At 45.5% G+C, this 26639-nt stretch overlaps 1 protein-coding gene across 1 annotated transcript in view; it reads left to right on the top strand.

Annotated features, from left to right (window-relative positions):
• Positions 1 to 25947, top strand: part of LOC132526404 (coiled-coil domain-containing protein 3) — a 101991-nt gene extending 76044 nt beyond the window's left edge. Inside the window, exon 3 of the mRNA XM_060160656.1 lies at positions 25490 to 25947. Within this exon, the coding sequence (XP_060016639.1) occupies positions 25490 to 25765 (276 nt within the window). The 3' untranslated portion in view covers positions 25766 to 25947. The remainder of the gene's footprint in view (positions 1 to 25489) is intronic.
• The last annotated feature ends 692 nt before the right edge of the window (positions 25948 to 26639 follow it).

Here is a 26639-nt window from a genome sequence, read left to right as displayed (position 1 = left end):
GTTTAGTTTGCGCCTGGTTTTTTGGGGTGCGGGGGGGGGCGCGGGCGGAGGAGTGGGGAGTAGGTGGAAGGTGGTGGGAGGGGAATGGCCTTGTGTGCACTGCCAAGGGCCAGGGAGGAGAGCCAGGCCCCTAGAAACCTCCACTTGAGCTATTGGTTTGCAGATGAAATCTCCTTATTTGAAGACCTCTGTCACAGAGCTTAAGAGCAAAGGGCACACAGCCTTTGAAGAGAGATGGTCTGATTCCAAGTTCAAGTTCCATCACGTACCATGGGGCTTTAGGCAAGTTGCTTCCGCTGTCTGAGCTTCGTGTTTCTAATCTGTAAAATGGGACAAATAGTTCAACCTACCTTGTGGGTCAAATGTCAGAATTTAATACGAGAATGTGTCCAGAACGGGTAGTACGGTGCCTGGCACGTGGATGCCTTGATAAATGGTAGTTATTATTCTTTCTCCAACGCCAGAATCTAGGGGTGATAAGGTCCCAAGTGTGGGGATCTTGGTGCATCAAGGAAATAACAGCCCCCTTCACAGCCGTGAACCGGATCCGATGGGTCGTGTGTGATGTCCCCAGCCGGTTCCGTGCTTAGCACCTGCTCCTTTATGACTGTGGTTGGGGAGTGTCACCCGTGACTCGGCTGCTAGTCTAATCCTCATCAAGCTCCCCCCACCCTTGCCCGAGAGTGGCTTTTTTTTTTTTTACCTAAAATGGCAACTGCAGAGTCTTTTGTGATTCCTGTTGGGTGAGGATCCCTGGGGGCTGAGGCCCTGGGTGCTCCCTGGGGCTAAGTCATGCTGAGCACCTACGGAAGGAACCTCATGGCACCAAGGCATGTGCGAGAGAAATGCACCTAAGAGCTGATCATCCCTTCCAAGAGTATGACTTGAAAAACACGTACTCATTTCCAATTGCGCAAGTGAAACACGCATGCATATGGTATTTGTATAAAAATGTATTTGTATAAAAATGTATGCGCTACAGATAAAAGCACAGCTTCCTTTACAACTCTGAGTCCCAGGCCCCTCCCCGGAGGCAACCTTGTTAACAGTCAAGATCCTTCCAGACCTCAGACCAGGGTTTTACGTGCATACATGTGGACCCTAAAATATAGTTTGGTGGGCTTTTTTTTTTTTTCATAAGTGGTATAATACTATATGAATGGGTCTACAACTGGGGGAAGGTTACTGCTTGATAATACATGTCGGAGATTTTTTCCGTTTTCATCCCTTTAATTTCGCATAGTATTTCATTGGGTGGACAGGCTGTAGTTTATTTAGCCCTTCCCTTACTGACGGGCATGAAAGTTGTTGCTACTTTTTCAATCTTATTAATAATTCTGCTGTGACCGTTCTTCTTTATTCCCATTAGGAACATCTGTGCGTATTTTTCTAGATGGGTAATGAGAAGAGGGGAACATATAACTTTTATAGGTTAAATCCAGAACAAAACATAAAACTTTCATGGCTTTATTCCCTGAGTAGGAATAAATGATGAATCAGATGAATGAATTCATCAGATGAATCAGATGAATGAATGATTCATACAGATGAATCAAGGGTGTATTTAAGAAAAAATAATGGGCAGGGAGACAGATCAGAAAAGCATATACTTTGAAGCAGTTTTTAAAGTTAGGAAATAAATATTAGTCTGTAGTTTTTGGCACACTCAAAATATGTATAGAGCTCTATGGGTTCATACCGTATTTTAAGATCCTTATAGAATCCATCTGGATTTTAAAAGTTTGGCCAAGGACTTTCTGAAAAAGAAGAGGAATATCCTATCACATGATGTACCATAAAAGCCCCATGACACTGCTGTACTAACCCACAGCTAAACAGGTTGAAGTAGGTCCAGTCAGACCTTAGTATAAGTTAGAATCCTGAGGAAGGAGGTAATATAATCTGTGGAAAGGGAGGAGTATTTATTTATTATTTTGGATTTTATTTTATTTTTTATACAGCAGGTTCTTATTAGTTACCTATTTTATACATATTAGTGTATATATGTCAATCCCAGTCTCCCAGTTCATCGCATACCCCCCACCCCCCCAGCTTAAGGGAGGAGTATTTAATAAAATGTGGGAGAATAATTGATTTGCTTTTTGGAAAAAAATGTATTTATGTACTCACATCATACCATATACCCAAATAGATTCTAGGTAAATCAAAGAAAGAAATATGAAAAATTAAACCTTAAATCACTGTAATACTCTTAGAAAACAATTTGGCAACACAGAGCAAAATTCTTAGAAATGTTCATTACTTCCAGTCTAATAACCTAAGAATTTCACGTTCAAGTGTCAGCCCTAAAGAAATAATCCTGATAAAGAAAAATGTGGCGTGTTATTTTCTTGAATAATATTTAAAATAGTACAGTGTTTAGAAACAGCCTGTGTGCCCAACCAAAGGAATATATCTAAATAAATTAAAGAGTAATCTTATAATGAAATAGATTCAGCCATCAGAATAGTGAAACTCTCAGATTGTAAGGTTTTTATGAAATGAAAGCTTGAGAAAGCCAAATTCAAAATTGAAAATACAGTGTAGTTTATAACTAGGTTAAAAAAAAAATGATGCCAGTAAAAGAAGTCATTTTTGAGTGGTGACTTTGTTTTTTCTGTTTTGAAGTAGTAGTTTCCAATTTTTAAAATAATTAGCATGTAATAGCTTTATAATTCGTTATTTCAGTCAAAACTCTTCTGAGCACTTACTGTATGCCGGGCACTGTATTAGGGTAATAACTGCACTAGGGTAATAGCAGTAAAAATGAGAGACAGAGTCCCTGTTTTATAGTGTAATGGAAGAAAGAGATAATTAATCATTATTTAGTCAACTGATCATGCTATTAGGGGCACGAGCACGTTGCTGAGGTAGTCATTAGGGGAGGCTACTTACAAGGTGGTAAGGAAAGACATCTGAGGTGGTGACACAGGAACCAGAAGGACGACAATGAGCCTGATGTGCAGAGTCATGGAACAGCATTTCAGGAAGGTGGAACAGCAAATTGTTAAAGAGGTGGCTAGGAATAACTGGTTGTTTGTATAATGGGACAATAATTAAGGCATATTTAAATTTTCTTCTCAGAGCTAATATTCCTTTTTCATTTGTCATAGAATCTGGCCATAACCATGCAGTGGGTAGGATTCTGTAACCTAATGCCTTTCACATGTAAAATTTGCCCTGACCATGTTATTGAAGCTTTCAAGTTTGCAGGGACTTGTGCCAGATACCAAGGCAGGAAGGACGCCCTTGAAAGTTGGCAGAAACACATCACTGTGCTTGAGTATCTGTTTGTCATCTGTGGCTTAAGGATTTTCCGATAATATTTTTACCTATTAAAATATTAGCTGAGAACTGATTCTGGGACATGAGGTTATGGACCGAGCCTGTATGTGATTATAATGGTCAACATTTAGTGGATGGACAGCTTCCCAAATACCGCCATGCACAGTCTCACCATTATCTGTATCTCCACTTTCTGAAAGAGGAAAAAATAGCTGCGTAGCCTGAGCTAAGTCTGAAGCTAGCTCTCACTGAATCCCACCCCCAGCTCTTTCTCCTCTAAGGAGAGGTGGCTCCGGGGCTATCTGTCTTGATTCAGTAGCAGAAAATCCTGTATCTGGGTTTGAAAAACTCTCCCAAGCAAACAGACTTTGGACTGAGTCAGACCCTGGATGTGGCCGTGGACCAGTCATCAGTCTCTGGGAAGTAAATAGGAGCATGCTCACAGCTTATAAATCTTTGTCGCATTTCCCAGTTGGGCTGGGCTGGTGGCAGGAACCCTTTGGGTTTTTCAGCCAGTACTGATGATGCCAGGAAAATACACCACACATCAGGAGGAAAAGTAGAGCCTGGTCCTTAGCTGCCCTTTTCAGAAGGGCTGGAGACAATACTGAATGTTTGAAACCTGTGAGTGTGAAAGGCCCCGGGGAAATGAGCCTCGGACCCAGATGGGTCAGGCCAGTGATGCCTTTGGAGAGAGAGCAGGGGCAGAGCAGGCTGGCTTGCCTCTGGGCCAGTCTCTGCTCTAGGCTTCCCCTCCCTGGTGGGACCCCCGTGATCCAGGGTTCAGCCTTCCTACTCTCAGCAGCCTTACCCGGATGCCTTGAGATCAGAGGAGCTGCCTTTAGGTCACCTTGGACTGAGTTCAGAGGTCCACAGGGCGAGGGAGAAGCTTCACCTTAGCCTGCTGTTCCCCTGGGCAGCAGCAGTGACCCGAGGCCTGGAGCTTAAGGAGCCAGTCGGTGGCTCTGTGCAGACCACTCAGCAGTGGTCTGCACACCCATGGCTGGGGCAGGAATGAACTTGGCCCCCATCGCCAGTAGTCGCACATCTGTCGACTGCTGGGTTTGGAGGTGCCCACACCTCCAAACACCATCAGGCCCTTTCATTCTTCCTCTCCCATAGCCCGAGATGCCATGAAGGCTGAGCACGCACATCAGAAGGCCAGTGGTCAGTTCTTTAAATAAAATCCTGAGATCCCAGTGACCATGAATAGCACCATGCCTCCCAAGGGAACTCCTGCATTGGCAAGTCTACTGTGGGTCTGTTTTCCTCCCACTGTTTTCATGGGGGAGAATCCCAGCCCTGGCCAGAACTGGACAACTAGGGACTAAAATGCCCAAGGAGGCTTGGACCAAACATTCAGAGGCATCGGAAGATGTCTTTGAGGCTATAACTGAGGTTCAGGGAGGACCATGACTTGCCAAAGTCACCAACTCATCAGTGGCAGGATTGGGACTAGATGGAGGTGCCCATCCTTCTACTGTGATGCCCATTGTGTGGAATGAATTTCTGGGAACCTAAAAAAATCACACCCTCCTTTCGACCTTACCGGGGAGTCTTTTCTCCCTTGCACCGTGGAAAGTGCTCGGAACTGAATAAGAGCCGCTAGCAGCCTTCTCACGCAAGGATCTGTGGTTTCAGTTTTACCTCCTTTGGTAGGTCTAGAAAAGCCTTGGGGGCTGGAATCAGTCTTCCATGACCTAGTGCTTCCCAGTCATCCTCCCATCATGGACAGTGGAAAATGATGTTTGCAAAACTCCCTGGGGAGATACAGATTTCCCCCGCGAGACGCTTAGAACCTAGATCGAAGTGTCACAGAATGGAACAAGTTCCGTTCCCATCAGCAAGGTCCACGTGCATACAATTGAGTGATTAATATTCTTTCTTTATAGAGATATATGTCTATATCTCTATATAGATATATATATAGAGAGAGTGTGTGTAGTGGGATGCAATGAGGACATTTATTCATTTATGTATGAGTGGTAATTAAAATATCATTAATTATCTTCAAAATTTATTTTAAAAGTTACTGAACTCCTAGACCCATGATGCCTTTTCCAACCATAACAGGAAAGGATTTTTGTAATGGACATTGATAAAAAAAAAGCCCTGAGGACCGTGTAGCAGGCTGCTCATAGCTGAGTGGACTGGCTGCCTCCAGGCCTAAGAAGATGGACATCCCCCCAACACGTGAAATCCGTTCTTGTTGCCTGTTGGGGGGATCTGCCACAGTCACATGAGAATGGGTGTAAAACATTTACGGAGGTTGGTTTAATGCAGGACCAACGTGTATGGTTGATAGGTTAATGTGTATCGTATCAAAGAGGGAGACATAATATGCAGGATTTTTGAACTTTCTTTGACCAAAAAACCCCCTTTTGTCCCCATGCGAGCATCATGAGATAAGCATTATGTAGACCTCACCTTGGCAGTGCTTTCTGGTGCATTGATCTGAAGATTTACCTTTATCTCTCTGTAACCGAACGTGATCGGTAAACTTCCCTTTCTGTGATGGCGCAGAATGGACCCAAGGCGGCGCAGTCTCTCCTGATTTTAATCATGGTCGATTCAAGAGTTAAGCCCTGGCCTTTGAAGACCCTGTCCTCTTCTTCTGCCATCTCTGGAGTCTTTCTGAAACGTGATCTGTGTCCTGAGTTTACCTGGGCTTCCTGTAACCCAGCATCTCCCCGGGAAAATTCAGTCTTTTTTCACCTCCATTATGTCCTGCAGCTCTTATGGATTTGGTGTAGGATACACAAAATAACCTAGTCACCGGGGCCTGGGAGAGAATCAGAAAAGAAAATGCATTAATTTCAGGGATCATTAAAGCCAGTTCCTGATCTTACCAGAACGGAGTCAGAACAGACTTGGGATAGGACTTCACAAGGATCACAATGAACCCTGCGCCTACTTTCCAAAGGTGGCTCCTGCTTCTCCGTTTGTTGCTCTTTTTTTTGTTGTTTGTTTTTTTGTTTTTTGCGGTACGCGGGCCTCTCACTGTTGCGGCCTCTCCCGCTGCGGAGCACAGGCTCCGGACGCGCAGGCTCAGCGGCCATGGCTCACGGGCCCAGCCGCTCCGCGGCACGTGGGATCCTCCCGGACCGGGGCACGAACCCGCGTCCCCTGCATCGGCAGGCGGACTCTCAACCGCTGCGCCACCAGGGAAGCCCTGTTGCTCATTTTTAAGTCACTGAACTTGTTTTTATTTCAACCTGCATCCCTTCCTTCATTAAGTGCTTTATTCCATGCCAGGTACTGGATACAAAGATGAAAAGATGGAACCCTTGCATTTGAGGGGCTTTGACTGTCCAGGAGAGAGTCAGACTCACAGTGTGATAAACTTGACAATAGAATTGGGGAAAGATTACATGGCTCTTTCTGGAGGAATCAGGGAAGGCTTCACAGGGGAGGTGACCCTTGAACCCAGGCTTGGAGAATAAGTAGAATTTTGTCAGTTGGATAAGGATGTGGGGGGTAGTTGGTGGAGATTTTCTAAGCAGAAGGAACTACACATGCAAAGGCATAGATATTTGAGGGAGCCCAGTGTGGTTATGAAGGAGTAGTTCAAGCAGGAAAGCTCAAGTTCAGGTGAGGAACAGTCATGAAGATTCATTTACTGTATGTTTACTGTATGTCAGGTTTTATGTCAGATGCTTTTACATCTGTTGTGTGATTTTAATCTTCAAAGCAAGTGGATGGTGGAGGCATTATTACCCCCGTTGTGTAAATGAGGAGAGTGAGGGCTTCCCTGGTGGCGCAGTGGTTGAGAGTCTACCTGCCGATGCAGGGGACGCGGGTTCGTGCCCCGGTCCGGGAAGATCCCACATGCCGCGGAGCGGCTGGGCCCGTGGGCCATGGCTGCTGAGCCTGTGCGTCTGGAGCCTGTGCTCCGCAACGGGAGAGGCCACAACAGTGAGAGGCCCGCGTACCGCAAAAAAAAAAAAAAAAAAAAAGGAGAGTGAACTAAGGCAGCTTCATTGATGCAGGTGAGGAGGCCCTGCCATACGGTGAAGGAGCAGCCAGGAGGCAATCCCAGTTTTGCCTGCTTCTGAAGCCCAGGCTCCTACCCAGGAGGCCAGACAGCCTTGGCTTGTCTGGGGAGAGTGGGGGGAAGGGAGCAGGAAGGGAGGGTTGGGGGAGCCCTTGAGCCAGTACTGCCCAGTGGGAAGGGTGCTGCTGCCCCAGCTCTGTCCCCTGACCCCCTGCCTGCCTGCTCCCACCTCCACTTGCCCATCCTCCACACCCCTCGCCTTCAGCCACAGCCTGTCTGGGGCATCCGCTCTCGCTTCTGCTGGGTTCCTGGCACAGGGAGACAACTCTTTTGACTTTGGGTGGAGCACAGGAAGGACCAGATGCCAAGTCAAATACAGTCATAGGAACCTCAGGTTGTTTCTCCAGAGAGTCCGCAGAAGAAGCACGCTGTTGTCACTTCTGTGGCTTGGGAGTTTTCTCGGTAGTGCTGGGTGTCATCCAAACTGTTGCTGTCGAATCATTTAGGAAACCATTCTGCTTTGACTTGACTCTGCTGCTCGCCTCCTCATTCCTCTGTCTCTAAGAGGTTTAAAACAATGGTGGAACGAACAGACAGGGTGAGAGAGAACTGGCAAGAACTTGGGTTGAGGCCTCGGGGCTCACCATCAACCCTCCAGGAGTTCCTGCATCACACGGAGAATGAAGGAGTCTTAGCCTCTGGCCTTGACTGGGTCAGAAGGCACCATGCAGTGTAAGCTTTTCAGAACTGACAAATTGTGTGACCAGCGACCCACTTCAGAGTTCCTCTCACTCTGAGATTGGCTGCTCCTGGGCAGTGCACATGGGTAGGTTCCAGAAAGCGTATATTTCCAGTGTCGCTGGGGAAGCACTTTAGAAACAGTGGGATAACCATTTTGGAAAGAGCTCTTTTGTGAACTTCCATCTGGAGGTTTGAAATTGGCAGCAGTCTGTTGAGAGTCAAAGGCTCCTTGACAAGAATCACTGAGAACTTGAGCTGCGACCTGGCAGCCCGAAGCAGTGATTGCACATCAGTGTTCGAAAGTGGTGTGAAAAGGGTGAAGGGTGGGCAGTGAGGGTCTTGGCAAACTCTGGGACCCGATGCTTTTTTCATCCTTTGCCCTCTTCCATGCTTTATTGGCTGTTTTCCCTCCAAACTCATCCAGTTGTCAGCTGTGGCCTTTGCATCTCCATTTGCCTTGAGCTTCTCTCAAGATGAGTGTTCCAGAATTTTCTCCTACAAGGGGCCAGGTACTAAACATTTTAGACTTTTTGGACCACACAGTCTATGTTGCAACTACTCTGCCATTGTAGTGGGAAAGGAGCCACAGACCATATGTAAACAAAGGAACGTGTCAGTGTTCCAATAAAACTTTATTAGCAAAAACAGGTGGTGGGCCAGATCGGGTCCACAAGCCACAGTTTGCTGGCCTCTGTTCTAGATTTTAATTCTCTCCTTTTTTTTTCCTTTCTCTGTTTTGAGTCTCAAGAACAGGAGCAAAGTGTTAAAAAGGCAAGCTGTTGGTCAGTGTTACCACTTTGGGACTTGCCTCATTTTTAACATTTCAGAAAGTACATTTTGTTTTGTCTGTATAGGGTTATTTAAATTGAAAGCAGCTGTGAAGGCAAGAATCCTCTCAGGGAGCCTTTGGTATGTCTGCTGCCATGAAATAGTAATTTTTAATGCACTTTAGTGGTATATTGCGGAATAACTCAGGGAGAACTTTCTACACCGTACAGTGCCAGGCATGGTATAATAAATGCTTCTTGCTGGAATGAACGAACATATGGAGGTGGAAACCATTTAGAAATGATTTCTTTAATCATTTAGAGGTGATTCTGTATTGTATATGGATTCTATATGGTAACATGGCTTCAATTCCTTAACCCTTCAAGATCTTGATTGCGAAACTTTCCCACAGCACCTGAGAGTCCTGGGGACAGCAGAGAACACATGGGAAGGTTTTAGGTAGAGCACAGGTGAGAAACTCTCATGGGTTTGTCCTGTCATTGGAGGCTGGTGACCACCCCAAAGGCCACCCTAAGATCAGTCAGCCCCACAGATGCAAAAACGCCCATCTTGGCATCCTTCCCTGTTGGCGTGTGGTTATAAGGATGAAGGAAGATTAACAACTAGGGATGAGTTTTTCAGTTCAACGGCAGCTGGGCAGAACCACCTGACTCCCCCTCCCCCAGCTTCCATTGAAATGCTCCATGGAAGTGTACAAGTGTCCAGAAAATAATCATGATAAAATAGCAAAGGGAAAAAATCACATCAGAAAGTCTAATAATGGCATGAGTCCAACTTCGTTTAAATATTTATGTATACCAACAGCAACAGTCCTAGGAAGAGATGTATTAAAATGTCAGCAGTGGCTATCTCAGTGCAACAGAATTACAGATGATCTTTTTTTGGTCTCAATTTGAAAAAGTTTTTGTACAATAAAACATGTTGCTTTTTATAGTTTAAAAAGACGGTAAAGAATGGGTATCCCAGCCTACCTTTTGTCTGAGAATAAAAGGGCAGGCTCCCCTATGACAGCCTTCCCATCCACCCTGAAGCACTGGAGCTTTCTAGAGAAAAGCGACTCAGCCACAGGTGGATGCTGGGGGCTTAGACATCTGACAGGCAAGGGCTTTCTCCTCTGTAGCCAGTCAGAGCTGGTGTGATGTGGTCCTGAGGATGGGGCTGCCCATTAGCAATCAGTTGCTTGGCGGTTGCCCCAAATGATCATTTGCTTCTCTTTGGTTCTTCTTCAAAGAGCACGTGGCAATATGTGTTTCCTCTTGGTCTGGCCTTTCCCCCTCCTCTTCTCAGCCTCTTATAAAGCACACAAAATTAAATGAGCAAGTGTGTTGACCTTTTATATGTATATTTTAAAAGTTTCTAAAGAGATTGATTTCATTTGGAAAGCATTTCAGAGAAAGGGTAGTTTCTTAAAGAAACATATATTTGAAAGCACAGCTCTTGTGTAGAAATTCATGCTTTCTCAAGAGGAAGGCCAGGATTCAGGAGGCCTGCTTGAGACACTTGTGACAATGGCTTCATCATTTTATGGGGTTAGCCTCTTATTCCTAGGGCCGAAGCCCTTCCTATTTGCAGGCAGAGCCCACTTTCCACAAAGATAAAGACCTTCTACTTGGTAAGGGGTCCTGGGTCACAGCTTTGCTATTGGTGATATTGGACAAGAGTCCTATGTCCTTCTGCTCCAGCTCAAACCCTACCCATGTCAAAGAGAGGCTAAGGGATTGAGAGTGACATATTCACCAAGGAACTCCAGTCATCCCATTCATCCCATTTTAATAACTACCCCCCCACCCCCAACCCCCACAGACACACTTTCCGGCTGTCCCTTTGCTTCATCTTGGTTTCTTCAGGCCATTGTCAAGGTGGTCTTCCTCTTGCTCTAGCTCCCTAGAGTAGGGAACAGCTGGGCCCTGGGTCTGAGGGATGCCGATGAAGAGTGTTGATGTCTTAGATGTGCACTAACGTTCCACCAAGAGCACAGAGCTTGTCGCATCTCACCATGTTTGCTCTCATTTATTATTTTAAAATGCAGCGTGTGAAGAAAGTCATAAAATGTAACTCAGCCTTCTCTTTGATGTTATGTTCCAACCCACTATTGGATTCTGTCCTTTCAAAATGAACAGCCAGCCATATTAAAACCCAGTCCTCTTTTTTAACTTTCCATTTTATATTGGAGTATAGTTGATTAACAATGTTGGGTTAGTTTCAGGTGTACAGCAAAGTGATTCAGTTATACATATACATGTATCTATTCTTTTTCAAATTCTTTTCCCATTTAGGTTGTCACATAATATCAAACAGAGCTCCCTGTGCAATACCTTGTTGGTTATCTTTTTTTTTTTTTTTTTTTTTTTTTTGCGGTACGCGGGCCTCTCACTGTTGTGGCCTCTCCCATTGCGGAGCACAGGCTCAGGATGCGCAGGCTCAGCGGCCATGGTTCACGGGCCCAGCTGCTCCGCGGCATGTGGGATCTTCCCGGACCAGGGCACGAACCCATGTCCCCTGCATCGGCAGGCGGACTCTCAACCACTGCGCCACCAGGGAAGCACCAGTTATCTATTTGAAATACAGCAGTGTGTACATGTCAGTCCCCCCGCAAAACCCAGTCCTCTTCTTTTAATAGACTTTGCTTGGATTCTTTTATCTTGTTCTTGGTTCAAGGATCTGTCATAACTTAGAGAATGATCGTGACTTAGTGAGAGTGGATATAAAGTGCTGAGCCTAGTACGTGGCCATATTAAACTGTCAGAAAGTTATATAGATGATATCTGGTCATATACTATTATAAATAATGAGTTCTCTAGAGTCTCCTGTAGCACCTTCTCTTCGAGGGGCTCATTTTGGCCAGAAGAGTGCAGTGTGGCACATGTTCCCTCCCCCCAACCCCCTTAACAGTGGCAAAAGGTCTTTGTTAAATGACAGATATTTTTGGAACACATAACTTGATTCAGATGTTTCAGTGTATGCCTAAAATGGCCAGGGCAACAAGGCTACAAAGACCATGGTGAACTAGGCCTTCGGCAGTTCGCGATGTGACGGGGGTAGTGCACGTACCGCCGGGGCTGTGTGGTGCTTGGTGTGTGCTGTATGAATAGCTCTGCGTGCTGTGGAGATGGGGGAATAGGAAACGTTGTGTGTAATTGGAGAGACACCTATGGAAAGTGTCGTGGGGGTGGACCTGCAGAATGGTTCTAGGACTGCCAGACAGAGCTGGGGTCGACCAGCCCTCCCGGAGGAAGGAAGAGCACGCAGAGGCCGAGATGGGAAAGAACAAGACATACTGGGGAACAACTAGAGCCAGGTTGCTTTGGGCATAAAGTGTGTGAACAGAAGGATAATAAGTAAGACTGGAGATGCAGGCTGGGTCCAGTCACAAAGGTCTTAAGCGTTTTAAGAGATTGAACTTTATACCATAATAATGACCAACATTTAGTGGACATTTACTATGTACCAGGGGGTCTTAGTCTGTTTGGGCTGCCATAAAAATTCCACCTACTGGGGGACTTATAAACAACAGAAATTTTTTTCTCAAGGTTCTAGAGGCTGGAAGTCCAAGGTCAGGGAGCCGGCGTGGACAGGTGAGGGCCCTCTTGCAGGTCACAGACTTCTTGTATCTTCACGTGGCAGAGGGGGCAAGGGAGCTCTCAGGCCTCCTTTATAAGGACGTTAATCCCATTCATGAGAGCTCTGCCCTCGAGGCCTAATCCCCCACCAAAGTTTCTATCATAAATGGATGTTGAATTTTGTCAAATGCTTTTTCTGCATTTATCGATAGTATTTTTATCCTTCATTTTATTAATGTGGTGTAGCACATTAACAGATTTGCAGATGTTGAACCGTCTTTGCACCCCTGGAATAAATGCGACTTGATTATGATATATGGTTCTATTAATATATTGTTGAAAAGAGTTGCTTAATGTTTTGTTGAGGATCTTTGCATCTGTATTCATCAGGGATACTGGCTTCTGATTTCTGTGGTGTCCTTGTCTGGTTTTGGTATTAAAGGTAATACTGGCCTTGTAAAATGAGTTTGGAAGTGTTCTCTCTTCTATTTTTTGGAAGAGTTTGAGAAGGATTGCTATTAATTTTTCTTTAAATGAAGAAAGAAAGACCACTGAAGCCATATGGTCCTGGACTTCTGTTTCTTGGGAAGTTTTTGATTACTGATTCAATCTCTTTACTAGTACTTGGGAAGTTTTTGATTACTGATTCAATCTCTTTACTAGTCCTTGGTCTGTTCAGATTTCCTATTTATTTTATGATTTAGTGTGGGTAGGTTGTATGTTTCTAGGAATTTATCCATTTCTTCAAATTGTCCAGTTTGGTGGTGTATAATTGTTCATAGTCTCTTATGATCTGCTGTAATAGGTGTAATACCTCCTTTCATTTCTGATTTTATTTACGGCTCTTTTCTTCACTGAATCTAGCTGAAGATTATATTTTTTCAGAAAACCAGCTTTTAGTCCTTCTACTAAATTTGGGCTTTATTTTTTCTTTTTCTAGGTCCTTGAGGTGTAAAGTTAGGTTGTTTATCTGAGATCTTTCTTGTTTTATCATGTAGGCATTTATCACTATGAACTTCCCTCTTACAACTGATGTTATTGCATCCCGCAAGTTATGGTATGTTTTATTTCTTGATTTTCTCTTTTGACCATTTGTTGTTCAGGAGCATGTTTAATCTCCACATATTTTTGAATCTTCCAGTTTTATTCTATAATTGATTTCTACTTTTATACCATTGTGGTCAGAAAAGCTGCTTGATAAGATCTCAGCGTTCTAATTTATTAAGACTTGTTTTGGAACCGAACATATTATCTATCCTGGAGAATGTTTCCTGTACGTATGAGAAGAATCTGTGTTCTGTTGCTTTTAGATTGAATGTTCTGTAAATGTTAAGTCTATCTGGTCTAACATGTAGTTGAAGTCCAGTGTTTCCTTATTTTTCTGTCTGTATGATCTATTTATTATTGATGGGGGATACTGAAGTCCCCTACTATTATTGTATTGCTGTCTATTTCTCCCTTTAGATCTGTTAATATTTGCTTTATATATCTAGATGCTCCTATGTTGAGTGCATAAGTATTTACAAATGTTATATCCTCTTGATGAACTGATCCCTTTATCATTATATTAATGACCTTTGTTTCTTATAGTATAAGTACAGCTACCCCAGCTTGCTTTTGGTTTCCACCTGCATGGAATATCGTTTTCCATTCCTTTACTTTCAGTCTCTGTGTGTCCTTAGAGCTGAAGTGAGTCTCTTTTAGGCAGCATATAGATGGGTCATATTTTATATCCATTCAGCCACTCTGTCTTTATTTATTTACTTATTTATTTATTTTTGGCTGCGTTGGGTTTTCGTTGTTGCACGCGGGCTTTTTCTAGCTGCAGCGAGCGGGGGCTACTCTTCGTTGTGGTGCATGGGCTTCTCATTGCGGTGGCTTCTCTTGTTGTGGAGCACGGGCTCTAGGCGTGCGGGCTTCAGTAGTTGTGGCACGCAAGCTTCAGTAGTTGTGGCACATGGTCTTAGTTGCTCCGCGGCGTGTGGGATCTTCCTGGACCAGGGCTCGAACCCATGTCCCCTGCATTGGCAGGCAGATTCTTAATCACTGTGCCACCAGAGAAGTCCTGCCACTCTGTCTTTTGATTGGAGATAGTCCATTTACATTTAATGTAATTATTTATAGGTATGTACTTATTACCATTTTGTTAATTTCTTTCTGGTTGTTATGTAGTTCCTCTGTTCCTTTCTCTTCTCTTGCTCTTTGTTGTTTGATGATTTTCTGTAGTGGTAGAGTCCTTTATCTTTATATTTTGTTTATCTACTATAGGTTTTTGCTTTGTAGTTACCATGAGGTTTATGTAAAACAACTTGCAACAGTCCATTTTAAGTTAATAACTTATTTTCCAATGCTTTTGATGTCACAAATACATCTTTTTATCTTGTGTATCCACTAACAAATTATATAGTTATTTTTCTACTTTTATCTTTTAACCTTCATACTGGCTTTACAAGTGATTAACCCACTGCCTTTATGACATTAGATTATTCTGAATTTTACTGTATATTTACCTTTACCAGTGAGATGCCTACTTTGTAATGTTTTCTTGTTACGAATTAGCACCTTCTCTATTCAGCTTGAATAACTCCCTTTAACATTTCTTGTAAGGCTGGTCTAGTGGTGATGAAATTCTTTTGCTTTTGCTTGTCTAGAAAATTCTTTCTCTCTCCTTCAGTTCTGAAGGACAGTTTTCCAGGGTAGAGTATTCTCAGTTGGCAGTTTTTTTTTTCTTTCAGCTCTTTATATCTGTATATCACGCCACTCCCTCTGACCTGCAAAGTTTCTGCTGAAAAACCTGCTGATAGTCTTGTAGGTTCCCCTTGTACATAAGTTATTTTTCACTTGTTGCTTTTAAGATTCTCTCCTTGCCTTTAACTGTTGATACTTGAACTACAATGTATCTTGGTGTGGGTCTCTTTGGGTTCATCTTATTTAATACTCTCTGGGTTTCCTGGATCTGGATCTAGGTTAGAGAAGTTTTCAGCCATTATTTCTTCAATTAAGTTTTCTGCCCCTTTCTCTCGTCCTCTTTAGGGACCCCTTTTGCTTGATGTTGTCTCGTTAGGCTGTCTTCACTCTTCTTCATTCTCTTTTCTTTTTGCTGTTCTGATTGGATGAGTTCCACTGCCCTGTCTTTGAGTTCAGTGATCCTTTTTTTCTGTTTCATCCGGTCTGCTGTTGAACACCTCTACTGTATTTTTCAGTTCAGTTATTCTTCAGCTCTGTCACTTCTATTTGGTACTTTCTTATATTTTTGATCTCTGTTGAAATTCTCATTTTATGCATGCATTTTCCTCCTGAGCTCTGTGAGCATCTTTATCACCATTCTTTTGAGCTCTTTATCAGGTAAATTACTCATCTCCATTTCATTAAGGGTCTTTTTCTGAGGTTTGATCTTATTCTTTCCTTTGGAAATATTCCTCTGTTTCTTCATTTTTCCTTGACAGTCTATGGCTTATATGCGTTAGATGAAACAACTACCTCTCCCAGTCTTGAAGGAGTGGCTTTGTGTAGGAGATGAACCTTATCGTTCAACTCTGCCCTAGCTCTTGGATATCTCTCAAACCTTTGTGATTGATTGTCCAAGAAGCCTCCTTTATTCTTAGTGGCTTGCAGTAGTGGAGGGTGTGCCAAGACCTGTCAGGGGAGGATTTCAGTCAGCACCTAGATTCAGGCTGATTGGAAGCCAAGCCCTCATGTAGAAGCTTTTACAGGTTGCAAATATCTCTTTTAGGAAAAGACGGGGAGATGGGCATTTCTGTCTGCTCCCTCTGCCTTGAACCCTGTGGTAACAGCCAGTTAAGAACTATTTCTTTGTTTGCTACCATGCTGATGAACCCATGAACACAAGCCCCGCTGGCCACCAGAGCCACGGTATCAAGGGATGTGTTCTCTGGGTGACAGACACAAAAGCTAAGGCGTCAGACGTGTACACAAGCCCCTTTCTTGGAGGCGCCACAGCCTAGGGTGGAGCAGAGGGAAAGCATGACAGTGGCTCCCGAAGGCCAGAGTCTTTTTTATAACATCTTTATTGTGGTATAATTGCTTTACAATGGTGTGTTAGTTTCTGCTTTATAACAAAGTGAATCAGTTATACATATACATATGTTCCCATATCTCTTCCCTCTTGCGTCTCCCTCCCTCCCACCCTCCCTATCCCACCCCTCCAGGCGGTCACAGAGCACCGAGCCGATATCCCTGTGCTATGCGGCTGCTTCCCACTAGCTATCTACCTTATGTTTGGTAGTGTGTATATGTCCGTGCCTCTCTCTCGCCCTGTCACAGCTCACCCTTTCCCCTCCCCATATCCTCAAGTCCGTTCTCTAGTAGGTCTGTGTCTTTATTCCTGTCTTACCCCTAGGTTCTTCATGACATTTTTTTTCTTAAATTCCGTATATGTGTGTTAGCATAGGGTATTTGTCTTTCTTTCTGACTTACTTCACTCTGTATGACAGACTCTAGGTCCATCCACCTCATTACAAATAGCTCAGTTTCGTTTCTTTTTATGGCTGAGTAATATTCCATTGTATATATGTGCCACATCATCTTTATCCATTCATCCGATGATGGGCACTTAGGTTGTTTCCATCTCTGGGCTATTGTAAATAGAGCTGCAATGAACATTTTGGTACATGACTTCCAGCAATCCCACTACTGGGCATATACCCTGAGAAAACCATACTTCAAAAAGAGGCCATAGTCTTCGTCGAGTATTTCAGTTGGCCTTTAGTTGTGTGTTCAATGAGAAGCCTGCCCCTCAGGCCAAAGCTTTCAGATAAGCGAATCGGGTGCTTTTCAGTCGCTGCCTCTGCACTGGGCCTTGGTGCTGGGTAGCCAGGTGAGTCTGTGTGAGCCCTTTAAAAACTGTTCTCAGTTCACTCATAGCCTGTGGGTCTCAGGGAGGCAAGCCCTGGTGGCTTTGAAACCTGGACGTTTCGGGGGCTCGTCTCTCAGGTGCAGGCCTTAAAAGTTGGGGTGCCAGATGTGGGGTTCAACCCCTTTGCTCCTCGGGGATGAGCTCGGTTGTCAGTTCCGTGTTGATTGCAGGTTGCTGCACCGGGTTTAAGATGAGATTGTCTCAGCCTCTCCTACCTGCTTCAATGTGCGTTTTTTTTCTCGGTTGCCTGGTAGGTAGGGGTCACTCGTAGTTTTGGGGTTTCTTTCAGGGGAAGATGTTCTGTATGTAGCTGTAGATTCGGTGTGTCCATGGTGGGAGGTGAGCTCAGAATTCTCTTATGACACCATCTTGAACTGGAACCGGATTTCTTGTCTTTTTGATGACAGGTGTGAGTGACACCTCATTGTGGGTTTTGTTTGTTTTCTCAGGCAAGGCTTTATTGGGGCCCCTGCTGCAGCAGGGGGGAGTGAGAACAAACAACAGGTTCCCTTGCTTGCCCACGCCCTGCGAGGGGGCGAGCTTGTTCCTTATATGGGGTGAGGGTAGGGGTGTGTCCAGGGGTTGGGCCGAAGGCGTGGCTTAGGTGTTTTGCCCGCCCCTTAGGTGGTGCTGTGTGCCGGGGGCATGCGCAGTGCCCTGCTTTTGCTCCAGACTCCTCAAAATGGCAGCTGGGTGTTTTTGGTCTCTTTGTATCTTTTCTAGAATTTGCCCCAACTGAGCATGCACACAGTAATTTTTAGTCCCATGCAGTTTCTTTTAATTTGTTGCTTGAGGAGAGGTGTGTCCAGGTGCAAGCATTGCAGCACTGCAGCACAGGGTCCCAGGTCCCAGCCTGTCTCATTCCCCCGAAAGACTCTACACCTTTATTAAGGGGTAAGAGCCTGAAGGTCTCTTCTTCTGAAAGACCCTAGCCTCCCCTAGAGGAGAAGGACCTGACTGTTCCAAGGACCTGTAGGGACCTGGGCCACTTTCCGCTGGAATGGGCTGAATTTCTTGAGCCATCATGAGCCTTACTTCAAACTGTTGGAGCCTAAAAGACACAAACTTAACCAAAAGGTTAAACAAAACAAAGGCTAAAAAGGAGAAGAACAACCATTGCCATTAAAGCACCTAGAAAGGGAAGGAACCAGGTTAACTTTGGGCTTCCTTGACTGTTGACCACCAGACAAGGAAGGCGATATCACCCCTGCCACAATTATGAAGCCACTCTGCCTGAGCTTATTTCCTTAACATTAACTTTTACCTGTCCTGTTGCACGGATCCAAGCGCAGCGGGAAGTATTAGTTACCGCACGAACTCTGCCTTGCTCTGCCAGAAGGTACTCAAGGGCCAGACCATTGTCAAGAACCACATGAGCCAAGGAAACGAGAGGTCCCAAGTCCCGTTAAGGCTTGAAAGAGGAGCCAACCCACTACATCATTGTACTTACCTGTTGATGGGACCTGTCTTTGGAATAGGCATCTCAGATCTTCCGCTAGCTCACAGGTGCATTGTTCTTCTGTTGTGACCCGTGGGGTTTCTGGAAGTAAAAGCTTTAGTCTGGACAGATGAACCCAACAGATACCCCTTGCAGTGTGACAGCAGGGGGGTGGTTAAAATTACTTTACAGTAATAGTTGGCAATAGTTGGTCTTTGGGGGAGCTCTCTTTCCAGATGTTGAGAAGAACTTGGGTCCCCGGGGTTTATTTGTGAAGGAACTGCTCCTTCCTCTGTATTTTTAGTGGGAGCTGGCAGTGCCTTGTAGGCATAGTCCTGGATTGCTTTCTGAACTTGTCCTAGAATAATATATCTCAGGGTCTGGTTCACTTCCTCATCCAGTAGAATGTCAGTAGTAAGAAAAGGCCTCCCGTAGGTCATTTCAAGGGGACTAAGTTTCAGACCACTCCTGGGGGCTACATGGACCCTGAGGAGAGCAATAAGAGGCAGGTTGGTCCAGGGTGCATGAGTCTCTGGGCAGAGCTTTGCTAAGGTTTTCTTTAAAGGATGGTTCATTTTCTCTACCTTCCCTGAAGACTGGGGGTGCCAAGAGGTGTGTAGCTTGTAGTCTAGCCCTAGGGCTGTTGTGAGCCCCTCTGTGATTTTGGCTATAAAAAGAGGGCCCGTTATTGCTCTGCAGGGACTTCGGAAGTCCAAACCGAGGAACTATTTCTTTTAAAAGGGACTTACAGACTTGCAGGGCGTTTTCAGATCGGGTGGGGAAGGCTTTAACCCATCCTGTAAAAGTATCAACAAACACCATGAGATATTTTAAGATATTTATATCCTGATTGTGGGGGCATTTGGGTGAAATCTAACTGCCAGGCTTCCCCTGGGTATGTCCCTCGGCGTTGAATTGGCCTGAGTAACGAAGGGGGGATTGGATGGGCCTGCAGGTTATTACAGGCGAGGCAAGCGTTACTTGTTTTATTGTTCTTTCAAGCCCCTTTCCTGAAAAAGCCTTTTGCCTCAAGTCCCATAGTGCATCCCTCCCGTAGTGGGTGGCGTCATGTAAGCTCTTGGTGAGTCTCCATTGTTGGGCTTCAGGGATTAGAAACATCCTCCTTTTGATGCCAGCCTGTACTTCCCTTCTCAGAGCTCCATTTCTCAGCATTTTCTTATTCCTGGGGGGAGAACTGGGGAAGGCTAGGAGTTCAGGGGGGGCCAATCACTAGAGCCTTACCTTGTTCAGGTTCCTGCAGTTGAGCTCCCTGTTTTGCAATTTGATCAGCTTTGCCGTTCCCTTGGCTCGCAAAAGATCACAAAAGATCCATCCCTCTGATGGCCCCTGCAGTGCATTACTGCTACTGCTTCCTACTCCTACCCGGGTAGGAAGCTACACTGCTTCTAACAAACAGACCAGAATCAGATCTTTATGTTTTATGGGGAACTTCTAGTGGTTAACATTCCTCTTTCTTTCCATCTGGCAACATGAGCATGTAGCACGTGTGAACCCATATTTAGAGTCAGTGAAAATATTTAATTTCTTATCCTTCCCTAATTGCAAAGCTCTCATTAATGCTCGTAAGTCTTGCACAAACCGACACTCCCCGTTAGGCTTCTGTACGGGGAGGTTCGGGGCGCTGCAAGGGGATTGGCAGCGCCTAATGAGTCCGTGTCTCAGGAATCTGCTGAGCAGCGGTTGGATTCCCCTCAGGGCCTCAGGCTTTAAAGGATATTGTGTCTTCCAGGGGTATTTTTCCCCAGGCCTTAACCTTATTTTTATTGGGGGAACACGTTTTGCCCTTCCTGGCACCGAGGTATCCCAAACTGCAGGATCTACCTGTTCTGTAATTTCTTGGGGGATGTCTTGGGGCATATTTTGATGCCCAACAGGTGGGTCATCTGGGACTAATAGATGCATTCTCCGTTCGGATTACCTTCTTGGATTCATCCTGACCTAAGAATATACTAGCTCCTAACTTATTTAGCAAATCTCTCCTGAGGAAAGGGACAGGGCATTCTGTCATGCACAAAAAGGAGTGAATAATAATAATGGACCCGATTCCACAGGCAAGAGGGGATGGTAAATCGCCTTTCCTTTGGCTGTCCATTGACTCCCATCACAGCACAGTCATGGCTGGAGAGGGGGCCAGCTGGCCAAGTCAGAGCAGAGCAGGCGTTTCCAGCGTCTACAAGAGTTCTCCTACCTGCCACATCGAGGGTGACCCGAGGCTCTGCTGCAGTCACGAGGATGGATCTGGAGCCGGGGAGGCGCTCGGGCATCCCACAGGAGGGCGCCCAGGACATTCCGCCTCCCAGTGCCCCCCTTTCCGACAAAAGGCACACTGGTTTGGGCCCAAGGGGCTTCATGGTGGTCTGTCCAGCCTTCTCGGCCCTCCAGGGTCCCCTCGAGGTGGTGGGTGGGTCAGAGTGGCCAGAGGCTGCGTTTTCTTTATTTAGCCTCTTATCCTCATTGGCCTCCTCTGTTAATCTCGGTTGTTACAGACCTTGAAGGCCTCCTCAGGGTTGACAGCGGGGCTTGGGGCCCAGCCGCAAGCTTCTGGAACTGTCTCCAGATATCAGGAGTAGCCTTGGTGATAAAATGCATGGCCCAGAGTGTCCTCCCTTCTGCGGACTCAGGGTCTGTATTGGTGTCCTTCCTGAATGCCTCTGTCACCCGGCTCAGGAAGCCTGCTGGGCTTTCATCTTTTTCCTGTGTAACCTCTCAGACCTTATCGTAATTTACTGGCTTCACCACACACCTTTTCATTCTTTCTGACACACAAGTAATCTAATGTCTCATCCTAGCTTGGCCTACACAATCTTCACAGTCCAGCGTGGGTCATGTTCTGGGATTGCGTCCCACCTACCTGATAAACTTGGCCATGTGGACTGGTGGCCAGTAGGCCATCTGCGTGTTCCCTGGGCTTTCTCGGTATGCGCTCCTTTTCATCTGGGGTACAACAGTGGGCCAGGATAATCCATGATGTCCTGCCAGGTGAGAGAGAATGTCAATCCCAGCCTGATAAATTCATCCCTAAACTTGTCAGGGTTCTCTGAGAACCTGCCTTATGGGTTTCCTAAGTCTCCCATTGAGAAGGGGCTGTGCACTCTAATAATCCCTCTGTTGCCATCGCTACTTCCCGAAGGGGGGAAAGGTGGGGGCTGACTTTGAACCTGATCCCGTGAAAACTTTGTTTTTTTACGAGAGAGAGAAACCAAGCCCAGTCTTGCATCAACCTACTCTTAATAAAATCCATTTACCTAATTAAATTTAATCCAACCTTAGAAAATCCTGACCAAAGTTCCTAATTTTCCTCTTCCGCAAACCTGCAACTTTCTGTAGCCATACTTGTCCCTTATTCTTTCCCCTTTCAGAAACAGCCAGCTGTAGGACAAAGTCATCCTTTTTCCTTTCAACAAAATATATTCCCATTCCTCGTACCTTCTTTTCTTAACGCATCCTACTTTCCTTAAGCCACCATGAACTGTCTTTCACGTTAGCATTCCATAAATGGGTAGCGAACATCTCAAGGTGGCACCAAACAGCTTAATTTCTCTCTCACAAGAAGACAAAAGTAGGTAAATTTAGACCTGTTTAGCAATTAATGTTCCAATAGTTTATCTTATTTGAAATGGCCTGCAGATACAATTAATTCCTATCTTAATTACTTTAGCTTCTTAGATGGACGTTTCCAAAACATAATTATTCCTATGTAGCTTAGCAAAAAGTTCTTATCCCAGTTACATTTACTTAAAAATTTAATCATATCAGGTTATTGTCCCTGTTGACAGATTTTTACAACAGGAACAATATGCACTTATTGACTTCCAGTAACCCTAGATACAATGAAAGCATTGTACTTTATGTTGATGACTCCAAAGATGGGTCTGTATTAATTAAACCCATAGCTTAAGCTAGACAAGTTAATTTCTGTAGAAGCAGAGATCTCATAGTTTTCCTGCTTGAATTTAAAATGGCCTTTTTTTCCCCCCTCAGTCTGGGGGACTACAGATGAATCAGGTAGTTCCTGAGAGCCCAGGCAGAAGAGTTACATTGCAAAGGCAGAGGAGAGAGATGCAAGCCCCCGTCTTTTCTTTTTGTTCTTTGAAATCCCACTAAGTAACCCAAGGCTGGAGTCTCAGGCAATGCGGGCTGTGTTTGTATGTGCTCACAATGTCGGCAGTGACTTCCAGGGACAGCTGGACAGACAAAAACTACATCACAAAGAAAGCAGTCGCAAAACTTAAAGACACAAACAAGAAGTTTTCAGGATTAAGGGGATGGGAGGGTAGGGGTAAGGACCAAGGGAGAAGTAAAGGGAGGAGGGACAGAAAAGACTGAAAATGAGAAAGAGACAGAGAGATTGCCTTTTCAGCCCGCCCCCTGCGGCTGTCTATTCAGGTACCAATCTGCATGCTTCCAGAAAGGGCCAGTGAAGGAGGGAGCACCCTGTCCACTGCCCATCGGGGTGATCAAGACCGGAAACCAGCCAGTTGCATGTCGTCTGTGGGTCCCCGACCCACAGGTGGGACTCTCACCCACGCATGCACCAGTATATAGAAATCTGCCGCTTCAGCTCGTTCCCAACGGGACTTCTCTTGGCGGCAGGAAAATAAAGGTGAGAATATGGGGATGATCGGACTTACAGCCCACTACACGATATGAGGTTTGAACCTCTATCACTCATAAATCTCCAGTCAGGGAGAGCCCGCTGGACCAAGGTCTGCAAGGTGTGAAGGGAGCCTCTCCCTCCTCTGCTTGTCGCCCGTCACGGTGAGCCATTGCCGGCCAGAGGGAGCTGTAGCTTGCCCGACATCCACTCTCTTGGAAGGACAGAAGGAGGAGAGGACAGAGAGAGAAGTAGAGAGATTTCAGGAGAGGGAAAATGGGGAGGGACAAAGGGGAGGGGAGAAGCATTGCCTGAATGAGGGTACTGAGGCCCCTCGGGGGCCAGAAAGGCAGACTTACCAGACGAGGCGATGCTGAAACAAGAGGTTCAGGTGGCCACTTGTCACCCGCGGGGAAGCTGCGTTAGGTGGTCCCGGAGGTGCCCAGATCCTCTCCTGCAGAAGGGACAAGCCCCACGTTGGGCACCACAAAATCTGTTACCAACTAGGGTTCTTGGCCTCCTTAATCAATAGAAATTGATCAGAGGCCAAGTTCAGTCAGGGCTTTATTGGGACCCCTGCTGCACCAGAGCAGGGGTGGGGGGCAGTGAGAACAAACAACAGGTTCCTTTGCTTGCCTGCTCCTCACTGTGGTTTTGATTTGTATTTTCCTGATGATTGGTGATGTCTAGCACCTTCTCATATACTCGTTGGCCATTTGTATATCTCCTTTGAGAAATATCTGTTGAGGTTCTTTGCCTGAGAGGGGCTGGAGGAAGCTCGCGGACCACTGAAGGGTCCACAGCCAGGACTGATGTGCGTCTTTTTTTCTTATGCTTTAAAATGAACAATCATTTAATGTATTAACATTTTCACTTATAAACATACAATTTGCATATACAGGGAAAAACAGGTTCTGTGGACACAATAGAATACTAGAGACAGGCAGCAATCAGAAGGACAGGCATGCACAGATGCCATGCGTGGGCAAGACTCCTCCTGGGTCCCTTGGTGGATCCCACAGTTCTCTTAAAGTCACTTTTGTTCATGATGCCATTTTTGTTGGGGGTGGGAAGAGGGATGTCTCATACGGCCATGATGCTAATGTCATTCCTCAACCTTCTTATAGTTGTTTTATGTGTGTGTGTGTATAAATAAAATACAATTATAATATATTATTATATATAATATATAAATATACATTTGCACATATGGGAGTGTTTCTATCAGAATGACTAGATCAAAGGGTATATGCAATTTTCATTTTGACACAGATTGTTCTTTATAGAAGTTTACACTCTACCCGCAGCATATGAGAATGCCTACAGGAGAATGCCTATTTCCCCAAATGCTGATTCTGATTCTACCAAAGGGTAAAATCAAAATTTCATTTTGTTAAAAGAAAAGCAATCCACTGTGGATCTAGTTTGCATTTATCTTATTAAGTTTTTCATATAAGAGATTAAGAGATAGTTGTATGTTACCTTTCCCGTAGACTATTCATATTCTCTGTGCGTCTTTCTGTTTCGGGTTTTGTTCTCTTACTTCTTGGGTCACCAGAGCTCTGTCCTTCTTGCTGGAGTGACATATTTAGAATATCTTTTTTTTCTGTAAGAAACCAAGGGGGCTTAGGTAAGAAACAAAAACTCAGTTTTTCAAAAGAGACACTCACTTCCAGCCCATCCCACGATGACTAGAAATGTTTCCAGAATGAGGGTATTTGCACCTCAGCACAGGCAAAGCCCTTTCGTGGAAATACGCTGAAGGCCCTCTGTGGATCCAGTTTCGCTTCCAAGTGGGTGATCCTCAAGCTTGGGCTTTACTGTAAAATGTTCTAGAGTCAGATTAGAATTGAACAGGTGAAACTGCTGAATGAGAGCAAAAAGTGAAGAGTGACCTGCCCAACAGGGACTCAACAGGATGCAAATCGGTAGGCACGTAAGAAGACAAAACCATGGAGTATCTTTTGAAAACAAAATTATCTAGGGTACCCAAACACAGAAAGCAAAAGAGGGGGGCTCTGCATTTGGGGTCCACAGGGTGAAAACAAGAAGGGGGCATGAGGACTGTCCTTATCCCGGGTTGGGGCCATTGGTGACATCGGGGTCTGTGTTGCCGGGCTGGCAGCACCAGGAAGCTTACCTGGGGAGGTTTTCTGAAACTCACCTGCGTCTCCTGGTGCTTCCTCCCCAGCTTATGTGTTCCTCGGTGCAGAAGGCCCTGTTTGAGGAGGAGGACCACGTCAAGAAGCTGCAGCAGAAGGTGGCCACCCTAGAGAAGCGGAACAAGCAGCTGCGGGACCGGGTGAAGAAGGTCAAGAGGTCCCTGCGGCAGGCGCGGAAGAATGGCCGCCACCTGGAGCTGCTGAACCAGAAGCTGAGCGAGAAGCTGGCGGCCGCGGCAGGCGCGCTCCCGCACATCAACGCGCTGGGCCGCGAGCCCGCGGGCGCCGCCTACCTGCGGGGGTAGCAGGGATGGAGCCTTGGCCTCACCTGGTACCCGCTGAGGCCTCTCACGGGGAGTGGAAAAGGACACTGGGTTTAGACGTGCACGTAGCTCAAGAACTCTTGTAGATGATGATATTTTTACTGTGCATTTGGTAGCGTCTAGTTGGTTTACAGGGCAAGTCTCCTATCTCCTTGGCTGCCGGTCTCCTATCTCCTTGGCTGCCGGCCTCCTGCCCTTCCCTTGTCCCAGACCCAGTGCTCTGATGCCAGCAGTGCCCTATGCTTGCCTGGGGCCTGTCCCTGGCTTCCAGGAGCAGCTTGGAAAAAGTGCACTTATTAGGGAAAGAACATTTTAGAATCTCTAGAGGTACAGAACTCAAGGGGTTCAGCCTCCATTTCCGAAGAAAGGGAGTGTGGTCCCAGCTCGCAGCAGCAGGACAACCGTTGGTTTGAAGGAATGATAGGTCGTGGAATCTTCTGGTGTCATTAAGACTTACGGTGGAGCTAGAGGTGGCAGGTAATTAAGTAAGAAGAATTATACCTGATTTCCAACCTCAGCTATCCAGAGTTACAGAGGTTTCCCATGGGCCACTTTAAAGGGGAATTGCCTTTATGGTCCTGTCCTGTTTCATGAAAGCACATTTCTAAGTTGGAGGAGCTCGAACAGTATCTCAGCCCCTACTAAATTCTGACTTAGTTTGCTCAGTGATTACTTCCAACTTCTCTGAATTCGAGGTGAGCTGACCCAATATGTTGTGAATTTCTGTTGTGCAAAGACACCTCCTTACCTACTGGGGTCTGGGGACCTTGCCTCGTTGCTCTGCTCCCAAAAGGGCTTGTTGAGGGCATTCCCATCTTGGCTTCTTTATGCAAATGCTTTGCACCCACCTGGACTG

This window comes from Lagenorhynchus albirostris, chromosome 1 (assembly GCF_949774975.1).
Source record: "Lagenorhynchus albirostris chromosome 1, mLagAlb1.1, whole genome shotgun sequence".
Lineage (NCBI taxonomy): Eukaryota > Metazoa > Chordata > Mammalia > Artiodactyla > Delphinidae > Lagenorhynchus > Lagenorhynchus albirostris.
The sequence above is the reverse complement of the archived record's forward strand: the minus strand, read 5'-3'. Positions and strand labels throughout refer to the sequence as shown.